The sequence below is a fragment of the Passer domesticus genome, chromosome 8, assembly GCF_036417665.1.
Source record: "Passer domesticus isolate bPasDom1 chromosome 8, bPasDom1.hap1, whole genome shotgun sequence".
Classification (NCBI taxonomy): Eukaryota; Metazoa; Chordata; class Aves; order Passeriformes; family Passeridae; genus Passer; species Passer domesticus.
Window position 1 is genome coordinate 7,358,804 of NC_087481.1, and position 17,734 is coordinate 7,376,537.

Genomic DNA, 17,734 nt, shown 5'->3' on the forward strand with positions numbered 1-17,734 from the left:
GTGGCTGTGACAAAGGTGACAGGGACACAGAATATAATGATTCTCACATTTGGCAAAGTCCCCAAGCCTCAGAATTCTGGAGTTATTTGGGAATTTAGCTCCTTGAGCTGGGCTTCTTCTGGGACGTTTAGTATCCTTGTGTTCCTCAACCTGAATGAACCTTGTCAGCCTCAATGGTAACATTTGCTCACTTTCCTCCAGTGATTAATAAACATTTCATGGAAAGACAACAAAATATTTTCTTTACATTGGCCACCCACAACAGCCATTTTCCTCATCAGTTCTCCCACAAGTCGCTCAGAGGAATTTGCATCCAAGTTTCCAAGAGGTCCTCTGGAAAGAAAGAGCCCTCCTCCAACAGAGGAGGGAACCATGCTGTTGTCAAGGTCAGAGAACAGTGCCTGAACTCACTGTGCCAAAATATTGTACACAATCTGGTTAAGAAAATTGTTAGAGATTCTTCTGCCCCAGTTAAGGTGCTAACGAGACCAAATGCAAAGTGGATTTTATTGAACAGTAAATGTGAGGTAGAGAGAGATGGAATAAAAGAGAAAAAATGGGGGAGGGCAAGAGAGTGACAGGGACAGAGACCTCCCCTGGGGTGCAGCAAGTGTGACATTGTCCCCTGTGTGCATGGCCTTCCCGGGGTGGCGGTTTTACACCTGAGCCAGTTTGGGTAAGGGGGGTGGTGTTCACCTCCCCAGCAGGGATTACCCCACTGTTTCAGGTTGCAGTGCAAGATGTAACCAAATGCATGTTTTCCATCACCATGTTCACAAACTGTTATAAACAGACAGGGCAGTGTTCTTTACCTCTTCCATGACTCAGCCCTGATAACGCCCTCCAGGGGCTATCTTCTGTGAATGGGCCATTGAGTGTCCCTGCAGGACTGGTAAAATGACATCATCCCATTGTGGGATGCTCCGCCCAGGGGGAGGAGCCAAGCATTCCTACCTGCATATAAGCTGAGACTTGCAACACCAGTAGCACATTGGCTACTGGGTTGCCAGAGGACAAGAGCTCCATCACAACCACTGGACCTTGAGAGGAAGACCAGACCCTTCTACAGGATCACTGCTTTGACAGAATCACTTTCATCACTGCAACAGGACTGCAGCCACCATTTAATGGGACTGCTCCCACCACCCTGACCAACAGGGTGCCAGGTTATATCCTGACTCTGTCAGTTTAAGGCAGTGTTTTTGTATCATTGCCTTGATCTTAATTTTCTTATTCAATTGTAATTCTGGCTTAGACTCTCCTCCTGGTTTGCCCTCAAACCTGTGCAAAACTTAATGCACTCATCTCTTGTTTTGCTCCCAAAACAGAATTTCCCATCTCAAAACCACTGCCAGATGGAGGAGAACGCTGCGAGGAAGAGGAAGATGTCCCAGGACCACAAGGTAGGTGAGGAGGAAGTCAGTGCCTCTTTCTCTCTCTCTCCTGCTCCATCTCCCAGCTCAGCATGGCCCATAGCTGCAGGACAACCCCTCTGCCTTGGCCATCCTGCTGCGGATGCACTGGAGGTATCTCGTTCCCTTTCTCTCTGGCACGGAGGCAAAGCCCATCCACTCCTTGTCCTGCGTCCCCCAGACAAGAAGCTGAGGACGGAGACCAGAGAGGACAAATCTCCACAGCAGAACCTCGTGGAAGAAGCTGTTTTGAAGGACTCCATGGCACAGGAATCGAACAGGGAGGTAAAGCCCAAGAGATCCCACAGGATGAGGGTCTGCAAACTCAGCCCAAGGTGCTCTGAGGAGGAAAGACCCACCCTGTGCCAGGAAGGTGGACAGAGCTTCAGCCAGGGATCAGAGCTGGTGGCCCATGAGCAGCTTCATGATGGGGAGAAGCCCCACAAGTGCTTGGAGTGTGGGAAGAGCTTCAGGCAGAGCAGCAATCTTGTCCGCCACCAGATGATCCACACCGGGGAATGGGCCTATGAGTGTGGGGAGTGTGGGAAGGGCTTCAGCTACAGCTCAGAACTCGTCAGGCACGAACGCATCCACACTGGGGAGAGGCCCTATGAGTGTCCCCAGTGTCGGAAGAGGTTTCACACCAGCTCCAATCTCCTCCTGCATGAGCGGATTCACACGGATGAGAGGCCCTTCCGCTGTCCTGATTGCGGGAAGAGCTTCAAGTACAACTCCCACCTCGTCAGGCACCGGCGCATCCACAGTGGGGAGAGGCCCTATGACTGTCCCCAGTGTCAGAAGAGGTTTCACACCAGCTCCAATCTCCTCCTGCATGAGCGGATTCACACGGATGAGAGACCCTTCCGCTGCCCCGACTGCGGGAAGGGCTTCAACCGCAACTGCCACCTCGTCAGGCACCAGCGTATCCACACTGTGGAGAGGCCTTATGAGTGCCCCAGTGTGGGAAGAGCTTCACCCAGAGCTCGCACTTGACGAGACACCAACGGAGGCATCGTTAAGAGAAGCCCTGCAAATGCCCCAACTACAAGGAAAGCTTAGTGCCTGGCTCCAGCTTCATACCCAACTGGAGGACCCATGTTGGGAAGAGACCTGTGATCCATGCTGGGAAGACACCTGTCCCTTCTCCTGCCCCTGCCAATGACATGATATGGGATCGATGAACATGAGGTTCTGGCCAGGGCCGTGTCATTATATCCACTCCCTCCTCAGGTCATTGCTGGGGCAGGAAAGGGTCTCTTTCTCTCTCCCTGAGGAGAAGGGTGTCCTTTGCAGGCAGGAGGAAATATGTGGCCAGGATGACCCAGTGAGTTGTGTTTTGGTTTTCCCTGTAAATAGTTTTTCTTTTCCCTTTTGTTAGCAGTATTTTTTCTGTTCTTGTTTGTTCTTTATCTTGTTGCTGTTCCCAATAAATTGTTCTTATCCCAGGCCAGGATCTATTCCTTTTGTGCTTTCCATGGGAGGCAGAAGGACAGCGAGCAGCAGCATTGTTTTAGCCGGAGAAGGAATCTGAGGAATCCCATTCCTAAACCCCAGTCCTTGGAAACTGAGCATCCCAGCTGGTCCCAGCCCTGCTGGCCATGGCAACAGCCTTGGGAGCGGGTCCCTGGCTGGGGCTGTGGGAACCTCTTCCCTCTGGTGCCCAGGGACAGCACTGGAGGGAACGGCTGCAGCTGAGTCGGGGCAGGCTCAGGTTGGATCTCAGGAAAAGGTTTTTGCCCAGAGGCTGCTGGGGCACTGCCCAGGCTCCCCAGGGAAGGCTCCCAGCTCCAGGGCTCTCTGAGCTCCAGCAGTGTTTGGGCAGCAGTGCCAGGCCCAGGCTGGCATTGTTGGGGTGTTCTGTGCAGGGCCAGCAGTTGGACTCCAGGATCCTGATGGGTCCCTCCCAGCTCAGCCAGTTCTGTGGATCTGGGATCCCATGACCCATAGCAACAGGGTCCTGGTGATGGTTGCCTGCTAAGGATCAGATTTGTCACAGGCTCTCAGAAGGGTTCCATGGGGACTTTCCAAAAGTTTCCAGGCTGTTCAAGAGCTGGAATGTCACAGGCAGAGACAGGGGCTCCATGGACACCTCCCACGGGTTTCTGGGGATGGTAAAGAGCCCTGTGCTCAGAGGCAGTCACAGCCATTCCATGGTGACATCCCAGGGCACCTTGGGCTGCCAAGGCACCGATCTGTTACAGGCACTCACAGGGGCTCCATGGTGACATCTCAGGAGTCCCCAGGCTGCCAAAGAGCCGGGATGTCCCAGACACTCCCAGGTTTCCTGTCATAGGTACAGCAGGAGCTTCAGGCAAAGTTTATTGGAGAAGCTCCTGTTTGGTCTCGGGGTGCAGAAAGGATCCCAAATAGCCCCCACAGATCCCCAAATGTCTCTGTGGAGTCAGAGATGACACAGACTCAGGTCAGAAGGCTGAGAGCTAAAAGCCACCCATTTATTCAATCCTCTTCTTTTATACTTTGGTTTGCTACTAGTGGACCTCATTGGTCATTTAATCAACACATTTCACATGACTGGCTAATGAAGAAAACACCTTCCATTAAACAACTTTATGGAAAAAAACAACCTATTCCAAACACCACCTGTGGATAGTTACAATTCTTTCTCTCCAGCTCCCAGTTCCCAGACCAATTCATGGGAAAACTTATCTTGCTTTCTCTGTCTCTGACCGGTCTGTCATATCCACACTCAAACACCCCCAAGAATCTCCAGGCTTTCTAAACTCTTTTTGTGAGAACAGCCATGGAGCAGCTGGTTCCATTCCCAGCCCTGGACTTTTCAAGCGTTTCTGTGTAAAGAATTAATGAGGTGGAATTAACATTTTGTTGTGTTTTGACCAAGAAGTGAGTTTCTGGGAAAGTTGTGGTCAAACCAATCAGTGGCCAGATTTGAAAATTGCCACCAGGTGTGGCCACTGGGGACCTGGATACACCTCTGAGAACACACAGGGGTTAAAAGCAGAGGATTCCCAGAGGGACTCTCTCTTTTGACTCTAGCGATGAGTTGATCTGACCTCTCCCCTGCCCAGCTGTGTCTGGGTGGGGCAGGGGAGGCCATGCGGCCTGTGGGGAGGGAGGCCAGAGCCCTGCAAGGTGCAGGGTGGAGGAGACCTGGGATGTCTGGGCAGCCCCCCCCGCCCCCCCCCCCCCAGGAGAGAGTGATAGAGACTGTGCTGGCTTGAAATTTGATATCTTGTGCTGGCACCATGGCCAGGAGAAAAGGGGGGGGCAAGGTGCCCAGCCGCAGGCAGACCATGGCTGAGGTTTTAACCCCTTTGGTACTGAAACAAGGGAAGCTGTAAAAACACTGATCCTCCCCAGCTGCGAATTGAGAGGGAACGAAGGATGAGCAAATGAGAAGAAGGTTTGAGTGAATAAAGAAATGCCAGCAGGTGAGAAGCGCCGTAGATGGAGGAGATGATGGAGTGGACTGTTGGGCTAGACTTTTCTCTTACATGGCCACGGGACAGAACCAATTTCTTCCTGTAATGTAGAGACTGTACCTTGGGGGAGGTGGTTGGCCAAAAACCAAAAGTGACAAAGCTGTTGTAAGAAGAAATAGAGGGAACAGAGACTGATGAGGAGGGTGTGGTGGAGCCCTCTGCCTTCAGAGGAGAAAGATCTCTGTTCACAAGGCCCTTCGGCCCCAAGGGGTGAAATAAGGGGGGGACAGGTGTCCCAAATAGTGAGAGGCTGCCACTTCTTGAAACTGAGCAAAGCATTCTTAAAAAGGCCTAAGAAGCAGTTTGGATCCATGGCCGGTGGTGAGAGCACTGGACATGGAAGGATGATGGTCACCACGGCCGATTCTCTCCGGGCGGCTGCCACGTGTGACATGGAAGCACAGGAGGTTCCAACTGTGTTTCCTGGGGAGGCCCATGGTGCAAGAGGGAGACTCCTCTCTCCTGATGAACTGGGGGAGGTTGTGTGAGAGATGATATTGGACTGAGAAGTGAGTGTTAGAGGAGATTCAGTGTTAGAGGGGTGGAGGGAGGAGGAGTGCTTTGGAGATATTCCATTGTGGATTGCTGTGTGTGGGTTTTTTTTTGTTGTTGTTGTTGTTGTTTTGTTTTTTTTTCCCCTCTTTTTTTCCTTTCCCTTTTGTCTCTTATGTTGTAGATTAATAAAGTGTTGTGTTTTCCCTCCATTCCCAAGTTGGAGCCTGCTTTGCTCTGTTTCCAGGTCACATCTCACAGTAACCATTTTGCAAATACATCTTTCATGGGGGCACTGACATTGTGCCGGGGTCAAACCATGACACCTTTATAGAATTTGTTTCACAGGATTAAGGATGGCAAACCAGTGATATTTATATAAATATCTATTATAGCAGTGATGAGACAAAATCATCTTAATCAGAAATATTTACACCAATATATAAGAGCTATAACATATTATATTGTATAGAGCACTTGTAAGTGATTTCAAAGCAACTGTGTTAAAGCAAAACCAGTTATTTAAGAGAGATTAATGTCACTCCCCAAGACTAATGACCGTGGGCAAATTCCTTTGGCTCAGCCTGGAACAGTGACCTTGAGGGGTGTCCCCATGGTAGGGAGGAATCACCACACCCCCAAGTAGGGAAATGTCAGGAGACGCTGCTGTTAAAATCTGGGACAGGGCTTCTCTGGTCTGAAGTGCTGCCCTGTCAGTCAGATGTGCCCAGGCTGGGCCAGCTCAGCAGCTCTGCAGAAGCTCTCAGTGCTGTCCCTTGGTTGTTCCTTTCTCTGGGAATTATTCCATCCCTGCCACAGCTTCCTCTCCCTCTCAGGATTTTGGGATGGAGAAGTCTGCTTTCAGCATTATTCACCCCAAAAGCAGCATGACGCCCCTCCTTCATTTCCCACTGGGGGCTTTGCAAACAGGGCCTTGCTGGAGTTGTTGGAGCCCATTGCAGGCAGAGCCTCCTGCTCCAGCAGGAACTGCCTTTCCTGTGCCATCAGCAGGGCAGGTCCCGCTGCAGGAAAAGCCCCAGGCCAGCCCCAGCACAGGGAAGGGCTCGGGCACAAGGGCAGAGTGCCGTGCTGGCAGCTGTGCCAGGCAGAGCCTGAGGCACCAAAGGCACCTTGGCAGCAGCAGCTGCTTGCAGGGCATGACCAGAAGCCTCCCTTGGCAGCCCGGCCTGGTGGCCAGCACTGCAGAGCTGCTGCCTCAGGGCTCATTTCTGCCTGGGCTCTGAAAAGCCACTTCTGCTCCAGGAGCCTGCCTGGGAAGCCATTGTCCTCGGCACCTTGGGGACAAGATGTGAATGACAAAACTCTTCATGCCAGCAGAGACAAGGCAGGGGCAGAGGAAAGGGGAGAGCCAGGCCCAGGGGACAGGGCTGCCATGGTGATGGCTGTCAGGTCACTGCCCCTGCAGCAGCCTGGCTGCCCTCAGCAGACATTCTGGCCAGAAGCGTTGTGAGGGCACCCAGCACAGCAGAGAACCCACACAACAGGAATTCTGTCCTTGGGGATGAGAGGGTTTCACTGGATCAGGTTGCACAAAGTTCCTGCTCCTGGATAATTCCTGGGATGAGGAATCCACTTCTCTGGAAAAACAGTTGCAGTTTTGTGCCACTCTCATCATTGTGAAATATTTCCTCGTTCTAACAAATGTAAATCCACCCTCATTCATTTCACCGATATTGAGCCTTGTTCTGTCACTGCAAGATTTGGGAGAAAATAATTTCGATCACTATTCTTCTATTTTCACAGACCTTGGAGAGGACCCAAAAATCTCCCAAGATGTGGTTTGGAGGCCTCATCACATAACCAGGGGGAGGAGGCTGCAGGCTCTGGACTCACTGGTGTGGAGACTGAGGACAGAACAGGAGCAGCCCGAGAGGGATTGAAGGGTGGTTTGAGAGAGGCTGGAGCTTTTCTTCATAGTGGGAATGAGCCTGAAGAAGAAATAATTGTGCTAAGGGCAGCAGGGGAGGGCCCAGATTGGACACCAGGAGAAAAGCATTTCCCTGCCAGGGCAGGGCTGTGGAGCAACACGTCACCCAGAAAAAGCCTGGAGCAGCCCAAGGCTTTGTGTGGGCAGGCAGAGACAGGCAGGAGGCAGAGCTGTCAGCAAAGGAAGGGGCCAGCCAGGTGGGGAAGCCGGGGGATGACGACAGCCTGCAGGGACAGAGGCACAGGGCAGGGACACCGTAGGACAGCCTGGGCTGCACAGGGCACAGGGATGGGCAGCAGCTGCAAGGCCCTGACAGAGCCAACTTGGGCAGCACTTTGGCCATGGCTGCTGGCCCTGGGCCTGAGCCAGGAGCAGGAGACAAGTGACCCTTGCACTTGTCTCCCCACCCTGGGCTGCCCCTGGGGTCTTATTGCCTCCTTGTCCCTGCTCAGCAGCCTGGCAGGGGCCGCCCCATGGTCCTGCCCTTGGCATTGCACATCCCCACATGCCAGTGCCCATCCCGGGAAGAGCCCTGAGCAATGAGGGAGGGATAGGATCTGCCTTGCCAGACACTGCGGCTCAGGCCTTGGGCCTTGGCATTCCTGAAACACATCCAGGTTTGCTCAACACCAGAGACACCTTTCCCTTGCTTGTCTGAAGCTGTCATCACTGCCTCCAGTGTTCTGCTCTAACTGGAACCTGGGGACACATTCACATGAGTTATGTCCCTCAGTGGACCCCATTTAAACTACAAGAAATGTCTATGTTTCAGCTTAACTTGGAGTTCTTGAGAAGCTTTTTGAGCACACTCCAAGGGACCGAGTCTGATGCAAAGAGCACCAAAGCCCCAGAGGGTCATTAAAGTCCTGCTGCTGTGTCTGTGCTGCTGAGCTGGGCCAGGCTCCTGGCCCAGAGGCAGCTCCTGGCAAGGGCAGCGCTGCAGAGAGACAGCTCTGGCCAGGAGCAGCTCCTGGGCACAGCCCAGCAGGGCTGGGGCACTGCCAGGGCAGCTCAGGGACACCAGCAGGGCACAGCCAGAGCTGACAGGGGCTCAGCACTGGCAGGGGCTGGGGGATGTCCCAGAGGGGGCTGTGTCACAGCGGCACCTCTGTGGCTGTGTCCTAGAGGCACAGGGCAGCTGTGATGTCAGCAAGGGGCTGTGTGACAGCACAGAGTGGGCTGTGTGAGGTCACAGGTTGGGCTATGACATCACAGAGTTTGTTGTGTGAGGTCACTGAGCAGCTACAGCATCATAGAGGAGACTGTGTGACATCACAGAGCAGTCTGTGACATCATGGCATGGCTGTATGGCATCATAGAGCAGGCTGTGAGGTCAAAGTGTGTGCTGTGACATCACAGAGTAGGCTGTGACATCATGGCATGGCTGTATGACATTATAGAGGAGATTGAGGTCAAAGTGTGCGCTGTGACATTAGAGAGTGGCAGCATGACATAATAGAGAGGGTTTTGTGACATCACTGAGGGGGTTGTGACATCACAGAGCTGTCTGTGACATCATGGAGTAGGGTATGAGGCCATAGAGCAGATCTGGACGTAACAGCTGGTGGCTCTGTGACATCAGCAAGTGGGTTGTGACATCACTAGGGGCTGTGTAACATCATAGAGAAGACTGTGACATCACAGAACAGACTGTGACATGCCAAAGCAACTTTCTGACATCACAGAGTCTTCTGGGACATCACAATGCAGCTGCATGACATTCCAGGGTGACGTCCCAGAATTGGCTCTGTGACAAAACAAGGGTGCTGTATGACATCCCAGAGTGGGCTGTGACATCACAGGTGGCTGTGTTACATCATAGGGTGCTCTGTGACATCACAAGATGCTGTATGAGATCACAGGTGGCTGTGTGACATCCAAGGGGCTGTGTGACATCACAGGGTGGCTGCTTGTCCCCGCTCAGCAGCCTGGCAGGGGCCGCCCCATGGTGCTGCCCTTGGCATTGCACATCCCCACATGCCAGAGCCCATCCCGGGAAGAGCCCTGAGCAATGAGGGAGGGACAGGATCTGCCTGGCCAGGGGCTGGGGCTCAGGCCTTGGCCCTTTGCATTCCTGAAACACATCCAGGTTTATTCAGCACCAGAGACACCTTTGCCTTGTTTGTCCCCAGCTGTCATCACTGCCTGCAGTCTTCTGCTCTGACTGGAACCTGGGGACACTTTCTCAGTCGTGTCCCTCAGTGGGACCCATTAAAACTTCAAGAAACTTTGGAGTTTCAATTTAACTTTGAGTTCTGGAGAAGTTTTTGAAGGCTCTCTCAGGGACTGAGTCTGATGTAAACAACACCCAAGTCCCAAGAGGGTCATTAAAGTCTTTGTTCTGTGTCTGTGCTGCTGAGCTTTAAAGGAACAGCTCTTCCCAGGACCAGCTCCTCTCCTAGCCCAGCAGGGCTGAGGGCTCTGCCTGCAGGCACTGAGGGGACAGGAGGCAGGCAGAGACAGGCTGAGGAAGTCATTGAGCTGAAACTTCACTTGGGGAAAGATCTTCACAGCCCTCCACATGGTGAGTCAGTGGATGCAGGGCAATGTCCCCTGTGCTCCTGGAGGGATCTCCTGAAGCCAGCACACCCCACAGCCTGGGGGATGTGCCAGAAGGACTCTCCCAATTTCTCTGTGGCAGGGGAGCAGGAGGAGGAGGATGTGCTGCAGAGCAGGGCTGCCCTGGGCACCATCAGAGGGACAGGGCAGGACGGCTCCTGCTGCCAGGGACGGCTGCAGGGGCTGAAGCTGGGGCTGCAGCCAGGGCTGCCCAGGGCTGTCCTGCAGAGCAGGTCCTGCAGCCCTCAGAGCTCTTGGCCAGCGCAGGGGATGTGCCACCTGCCAGGGGCAGCTCTCAGCCTGCCTGGCAGCTCCCCATGGACAGGTCAGGGGAGCTGTGGGGGCAAGGAGTGACTCCTGCCAGGGCAGGTCCTGCTGCAGTGGAGAGGCTGCTGTGTGGGCCAGGGCTGCTCAGAGCTCCAGCTCACACTCAATTCATTCCTGAGGGGACTTTTCATGAGCTCATTCAGGGCAGGGCTTTCCTGCTTGGGTCTCTGCTTTCCTGAATCTGTGCTCCCACTTTTCCCTGGCTCAGCTTGGTGGCAAAGGAAACTCAGCTGTGCAGGGCAGAGCAGGGGCTGAGGCTCTTAAACCATTACCCTGAGTTTTTCTGGGAACCTCAGCAAATGTCCCCCCACTCCCCAGCCTCCAGGCCCATCCAGCATCACCTTTCCATGGTGCCCAGGCTGGGGGAGCTGTTCTTTAATCCCTGCAGCCCTGAGCAGCTGCAGGGCAGAGCTGGCCCAGGGGCTGGGCTGGGCTCTGGCGGCTCTGGCAGGGAAGGAGCCCGGGGCCACAGGAGCAGCTCGGGCTGGCACAGCTCCAGCAGCAGAGCCGTGGGCAGGGAGGGAGGGAGGCAGTGCTGAGGGAAGCCCTGCTGCAGGGCAGATGTGGCACTGCCAGCCCTGCCATGCAGGGCAGACACTGCCCTGAGCAGCACAGCCCTCGTGTCCCCTCCCAGCCAGCACAGCCCTCAGCCCAGGGCTCGGGGCCCTCAGTCCCTCCTGGGCTGGCAGAGCAGCCCCAGAGATGAAGGGCATCTCTCCTGCCATGTGCCCATTCCTGCTGACAGGGCCTGAGGGCCACTGCCCTGCCCTGGTGCTGCCTGGCAGGGGCTGTGCAGGGCTGGGCAGGGAAAGGCTTTTCCTCAGGCCTGGCTCTCTCTCTCCTTGCCTTGCCCAGGTGCTCCTGGCATTGTTGAGGGGCTCTCTGGGATGGCAGTTCCAGCTGCAGGGTCAGGCCCAGCCCTTGGGCTCCTCCTGTGCAGGCTGAGCTCAGCAATGGGGTGTCCCAGCTCCCCATGCCCGGGGAGCTCTGGGCAGGGCAGGCTGGCAATGAGCCAACTCTCCTCAAGCAATGCCATGGACATGACCCTTGGTGTGTCCTTGAGATGCCATCCAAGCTGTGAGCTGCCTCCAGGGGACACTGGGGGACAGGAGTGTCCTTGGCCAGAGTGGGGCTGAGACTCTGAGAAAGGCTGAGCCAGTTTGCTCTGCTGTGAGTCCCTCTGCTCCCAGCTGTGCCAGGCTGATTTCCAGGGGAGCACAGGGACTGCCCTGGATCTCAAAAGGGCAGCTGGGGACAGATGGGGTGACAGAGCAACTCCCCTCACCCTTCACTGAGTCACAGCCACTGCTCTTGCATTGCTCATTTCTCTCTGATCTCCCTGGGCACAGCAGGAAACCCTCTCAAACTGCCTTTGGCTGTCACCATTCCTTAGCCCTTGGACAGGAGATGCAGCAGAGCTCCTCTGCCTCAGGAGCAGTTTGGGCTGATGAAATCCAAGCCCAGGACTGGCCCCTGTCCCTGTTCCCATAACCCCACAGCTGCAGAGCAGAGCTGACCCCTCCGTGTCCATGGGCAGAGCCCCTGCTCGTCACAGCAACAGGGCCAGATCCCAGCAGAGCTCCAGGCACAGGGCTGAAGGAAGGGCTCTGAGAAAAGGAAAATTGGATGGCACAGAGCAGCAGGGGCAGAGCTGGGAGAAAGGGCTTGAACATTGTTTAGCAAAGTCAGCCCTGACTCGTCACTGTGTCCTCCTTGAACAGGACTGCATGGGCAGCCACAGGAAATGTCCAACAGCAGCTCCATCAGCCACTTCCTCCTGCTGGCATTGGCAGACACGCGGCAGCTGCAGCTCCTGCACTTCTGCCTCTTGCTGGGCATCTCCCTGGCTGCCCTCCTGGGCAACGGCCTCATCATCAGCGCCGTAGCCTGCGGCCAGCACCTGCACACGCCCATGTTCTTCTTCCTGCTCAACCTGGCCCTCAGCGACCTGGGCTCCATCTGCACCACTGTCCCCAAAGCCATGCACAATTCCCTCTGGGACACCACCACCATCTCCTGCACAGGATGTGCTGCACAGCTCTTCTTCTTTATGTTTTTCATATCAGCAGAGCTTTCCCTCCTGACCATCATGTGCTACGACCGCTACGTGTCCATCTGCAAACCCCTGCACTACGGGACCCTCCTGGGCAGCAGAGCTTGTGCCCACATGGCAGCAGCTGCCTGGGCCAGTGGCTTTCTTAATGCTGTTATGCACACGGCCAATACATTTTCCCTGCCCCTGTGTCATGGCAATACCCTGGGCCAGTTCTTCTGTGAAATCCCCCAGATCCTCAAGCTCTCCTGCTCCAAATCCTATCTCAGGGAACTTGGGCCCATTGCTATTAGTGTCTGTTTATCATTTGGTTGTTTTGTGTTCATAGTTTTCTCCTATGTGCAGATCTTCAGGGCTGTGCTGAGGATCCCCTCTGAGCAGGGACGGCACAAAGCCTTTTCCACCTGCCTCCCTCACCTGGCTGTGGTGTCCTTGTTTATCAGCACTGGTACATTTGCTCACCTGAAGCCCCTGTCCATCTCCTCTCCATGTGTGGATCTGTCAGTGTCAGTTCTGTACTCAGTGGTGCCTCCAGCCCTCAACCCCCTCATCTACAGCCTGAGGAACCAGGAGCTCAAGGCTGCAGTGTGGAGACTGATCACTGGATGCATTCAGGAACATTAAAGTGATTGCCGATTTCTGCAAATCACTTGTAATAAAAATCGTCTTTGATACTTCTTGTTGGTTTCAATTTGGAGGTTCCTTTTCTTTAAGTTTTTAATATTATCCAGAAAAAAATGTCAGTGTTTGTGCCAGTCTCTCTTTTTTTTTTTCTCTCCACCTTCCCTGAGACTACAGACTGAGTCAATGAGGGGCTGTGCTCTCCGTGGCTATAAACAAACTAAAGAATCTCCCAGCAGAGCTGGGGGCAGATCAGTGCTGGCCCAGCAGCTGTGCCCAGCAGCAGCAGCAGCAGCACTTGGTGTTGCCAGTGCTGCTGCCGTGGCCCTGCCCCGCTGCCCTGGTGGCCCTGGTGTTGCTGCAAGGCCTGAGTGCTCTCGGGGCCGGGCACAGTCCTGGGGGTGGCAGTGCCGGGGCTGCAGCAGGGACAGGCCATGGGCACTGCTGGGGCAGCGCTGACGCCTCAGGCCAGGCCCTGGGGGCTGCAGGCTCCTTTCCCAGGCTCTCTCAAGAACACGGCCAGGCCAATGCTCAGCACAGAAAAGCCCCAGGGTGAGCAGCCCCAGGCTGGCCGTGGGCAGGCTGGGGGCAAACAGCATGGCTGGGGCTCTGCAAGGGCCCTGGGGAGACGGGAAGGAGCAGCAGAGCAGGGGCTGATCCATCCCCAGTGCGCTGCACAGCCCAGGGCAGCGTCCCAGAGCGTCCTGATGGAGCTGCCAACAACATCCCCCCTCTGCAGCCCTGGCCTCTCCCCCAGCTCACACAGGTGCCGCATCCTTGCAGGCATAGCCACGGCAGCACTGGCTCAGGAGCCCCTGTTTGCATTGCACAGAGCAGGCAGGAGCACCCCCATGCTGTTGCTGTTAGGACATGAACCTGAGGGAGCACAAATGCCATCAGCCCCTGGGGCCAGCAAGGGCTGGGGGACACCAGGGAAACCACTCAGCTTTGTCCTGGCCTCTGCAGTCAGCCAGAAACTTTGTTCCCATCAGCTGGGAGTTTCCTGTGCCACTGCAGATGCTGTTGCTCAGAGCCAGGGCTGCCTGGCAGCCAGTCCCAAACTGCCCTGAGCTTTTCCTTTGATTCACTTTGGCTTTCTTTACTGTTCCTGCTACAAACTTCTTCCTCTTGCCCACCACAGGGTGCCCAGAACTGGACACAGCACTTGAGGTGCTGCCCAACCAGTGCCCAGCACAGGGGAAGAATCACTGCCCTGCTCCCGCTGGCCACACCATTCCTCATCCAGGCCAGGAGCCATTGGCCTTCTTGGCCACCTGGGCACACTGCTGCCTCGTGTCCAGCCTGCTGTCCATCTGTCCCTGCAGGTCCCTTTCTGCCTGGCTGCTCTCCAGCCACTCTGTCCCCAGCCTGTAGTGCTGCAGGGGTTGTGGCCAAAGTGCAGGACCCGGCACTTGGTCTTTTTCAACCTCACCTTGTTGGATTTGGCCCCTGGATCCAGCCTGTCCAGGGCCCTGTGCAGAGCTCTCCTACCCTCCAGCAGATCCACACTCACACCCAGCTTGGTGTCACCACAGTTCTTTGAGGCTTCAGAGTGTCCCAATGGCCACCATGTTTCCATTAAGCTTCCCAGTGTCACAATGTCCCTTTGGTTCCTTGGTGTCACAAAGTCTTTTGGATCCTTGGGCCCCACTGTGTCACAATGGTGACCTGGTACCCCAAGGCCCTACAGTGTCCCAGTGGATCCTTGGTTCCATGAGATCTGGCAGTGCAGCAATGCTCTCCTTGGTTCCCACTGTCTTCTATACCTCTTACTCTCAGACAATAGAAGAATACCTGGTAGATGAAGGGGAGTGGGAGTGGATATCTACTCGAGGAGGTAATAATAAAAATTCCTTCTGATCCCTACTCCCAAGTCAGGCGCCACTTAGAACAGGTATGAGCCCCTGGATCTGGAGAGTCAGCCACATGATTTAGAAGAAAATTATCCACCCAGTGAGCCTCCCAATTCTGATTCATCCGTGAGGATTACCACCTCTAACATCAAAAAGGAAAAAAGGGTAATCATGGTGGGTGACTCCTTTCTGAGGGGAACAGAGGCCCCATATGTCGCCCAGACCCACCCCACAGAGAGGTCTGCTGCCTCCCTGGGGCCTGGGTACGGGATATCACTGAGAGAGTGCCTGGGCTGATTTAGCCCTCTCATTATTAGCCACTGCTGATACTCCAGGCTGGCAGTGATGAGATTGAAAACAGGAGTGTCAGGACAATTAAAAGGGACTTTACGGCACTGGGACAAGTGGTTAATAGGACAGGGGCACAGGTAGCCTTTTCCTCAGTCCCTCTGGTGGCTAAGAAGAACAGTGAAAGGAATAGGAGAGCTCAAATTATTAACAAGTAGCTCAAGGGTTGGTGTTACCTGCAGAATTTTGGATTCTTTAATCACGGGGCAACTTTTATGGCAGCTGGTCTGCTTGAACCAGACAGGCTCCATCCTTCTGTTAAGGGCAGAAGAATTTTAGCTAGTGAACTGGCAGAACTTGTTGAGAGAGCTTTAAACTAGGATTGAAGGAGGAAGGGGATGCAGCTGGGCTGTCTGGAAGCAGGCCCCAGGGTGGTAAGCCTGAGTTAGGGGTGAAATCAGCAGCCCAGCTGAGGTGCATGGATACCAGTGCACACAGCATGGGTAACAAACAGGAAGAGCTGGAGGCCACGGTGCAGCAGCAGAGCTGTGGTGTAATTGCCACAATGCTAATGTGGTTGGATGACTCACATGGCTGAAGCACTGCACGGGATGGCTACAAGCTCTTCAGGAAAGATACAAAAGGGAGAAGAGGTGGATAGGGGTGGTCCTTTATATTAGGGAGGCTTTGGACACCACAGGTAATGAAACTAATGAGGATGGAGTTGAATGCCTGTGGGTGAGAATTAGGGGAAAGGCCAACAAGGCTGACATCCTATTGAGAGTCTGTTATCGTCCACCCAGCCAGGAAGAAGTGGTGGACAACTCATTCTTTAAGCAGCTAGAGAATGTTTCTGCATCATCAGCCTTTTTTCTTGTAGGTGACTTCAACTTGCTAGACATTTGCTGGGAACTTAATAAAACTGAAAAGAGGCAGTCCAGGAAATTTTTAGAGTGTGTGGAGGACAACTTTTTGTCACAGCTGGTGGGAAAGCCTACCAGGGGAGGTACTGTGTTAGATCTTGTTGTTTGCAAATAGAGATGGGCAGGTGGGAGATGTGGTGGTTGGAGGCCACTTGGGGCAGAGTGATCATGAGATTATAAGATTCTTGATATTTGGTGAAGTCAGGAGGAACATTAATAAGACTTTTGTACTAGACTTTCAGAGGGCAGACTTTGGCCTATTTAGGAGGCTTATTCAAAGAGTTCCTTGGGAAGCAGCCCTTAAATGCAAGGGGGTTCAGGAAAAGTGGATGTGCTTCAAAACAGAGACCTTGAGGGCACAGGAACAGACTGTCCCTGTGTGCTGAAAGATGAGGTGATGAGGCAATTGCCCAGCCTAGAGGGGGAGGGGAGGTTTTGGAGGACCTTAAGAATAAAAAGAGGATGAATCCTCTTTGGAAGGAGGGTCAGGTATCTCAGGAAATATTTAAGAGGGGTTCTAGAGAATATAGGAAAAAATCAGATAGGCCAAAGTTCATTTTGAAATTAAAATGTCAACTTCTGTAAAGGATAATAAAAAAATGTTTTTACAAGTATATTAATGGTAAAAGGAAAGGAAAGACCAACCTCTGTTCTATACTGGATGAGGGAGAGAACTTAGTAACTGCAGATGAGGAGAAGGAAGAAGTGCTTAACACCTTCTTTGCCTCAGTCTTTGGTGGAAGACGGCTTGTCCCCAGGACAACTGTCCTCCTGTGTTGGTAGATGGTGTCAGGGAACAGAATGGTCCCCCCATTATCCAAGAGAAGGCAGTCAGAGAATTTCTGAGATGCTTGGATGTTCATAATCTATGGGACCAGATGGGATCCACCCCAGGGTGATGAGGGAGCTGGCAGATGAGCTTGCCAAGTTGCTCTCCATCATTTACCAGCAGTCCTGGCTCACTGGGGAGGTTCCAGATGACTGGAAGCTGCCCAATGTGACACCCATTCACAAGAAGAGTGGGAAGGAGGATCCTGGTAGTTATAGGCCAGTCAATCTGACCTCAGCACCCGGTGAGGAAATGGAACAGTTTATACTGAGTGTCATCACCCAGCACTTAGAGCATGGCCAGGGTATCAGACCCAACCAGCAGGGGTTCAGGAGGGGTAGGTCATGTTTGACCAACCTGATCTCCTTTTATGACCAGGTGACCCTCCTGGTGGATGCAGGAAAGGCTGTGGATGTGTCTATTTGGACTCCAGCAAGGCCTTTGGCACTGTCTCCCACAGCACACTCCTGGAAAAGCTGCAGCCCAGGGCTGGGAGAGGAGCACTCTGTGCTGGGTTCAGAACTGGCTGCATGGCCGGCCCAGAGAGTGCTGGTGAGCGCTGCTGCATCCAGCTGGCATCCAGGCACCAGTGCTGTCCCTCAGGGCTCTGTGCTGGGGCCAGCTCTGTTCAATATTTTTATTGATGACATGGATGAGGGGATTGAGTCTTTAATTAGTAAAACTGCAGATGACATTGAGCTGGGAGCGTGTGTCCATCTGGTGGAAAGTAGGAGGGTTCTGCAGGGAGACGTGGAATGGTTGGATGGATTGGCAGAGTCCAATAAGATGGAGTTTAATAACTCCATGTCCCAAGTCCTGCAGTTTGGCCACAATAACCCCCTGCAATGCTACAGGCTGGGGATGGTGTGGCTGGACAGTGCCCAGGCAGAAAGGGACCTGGGGGTCCTGCTCGACAGCCGGCTGAACATGAGCCAGCAGTGTGCTCTGGTGGCCAAGAAGGCCAATGG

At 53.9% G+C, this 17,734-nt stretch overlaps 2 protein-coding genes across 2 annotated transcripts in view; one reads left to right on the top strand and one right to left on the bottom strand.

Moving 5' to 3' along the window:
- The window catches only part of LOC135305562 (zinc finger protein 850-like), a 243,967-nt gene that overhangs the window by 91,438 nt on the left and 134,795 nt on the right, over window positions 1-17,734 (bottom strand). The window lies entirely within an intron of this gene.
- LOC135305984 (olfactory receptor 14A16-like) lies at window positions 11,944-12,876 on the top strand. The gene has a single exon (XM_064429559.1). It carries the CDS (start codon window positions 11,944-11,946, stop codon window positions 12,874-12,876), a length of 933 nt encoding a protein of 310 aa, XP_064285629.1.

Excerpts from the sequence above, each read along its gene's own strand:
- LOC135305984 (XM_064429559.1), top strand. The coding sequence starts at position 11,944 with ATGTCCAACAGCAGCTCCATCAGCCACTTCCTCCTGCTGGCATTGGCA.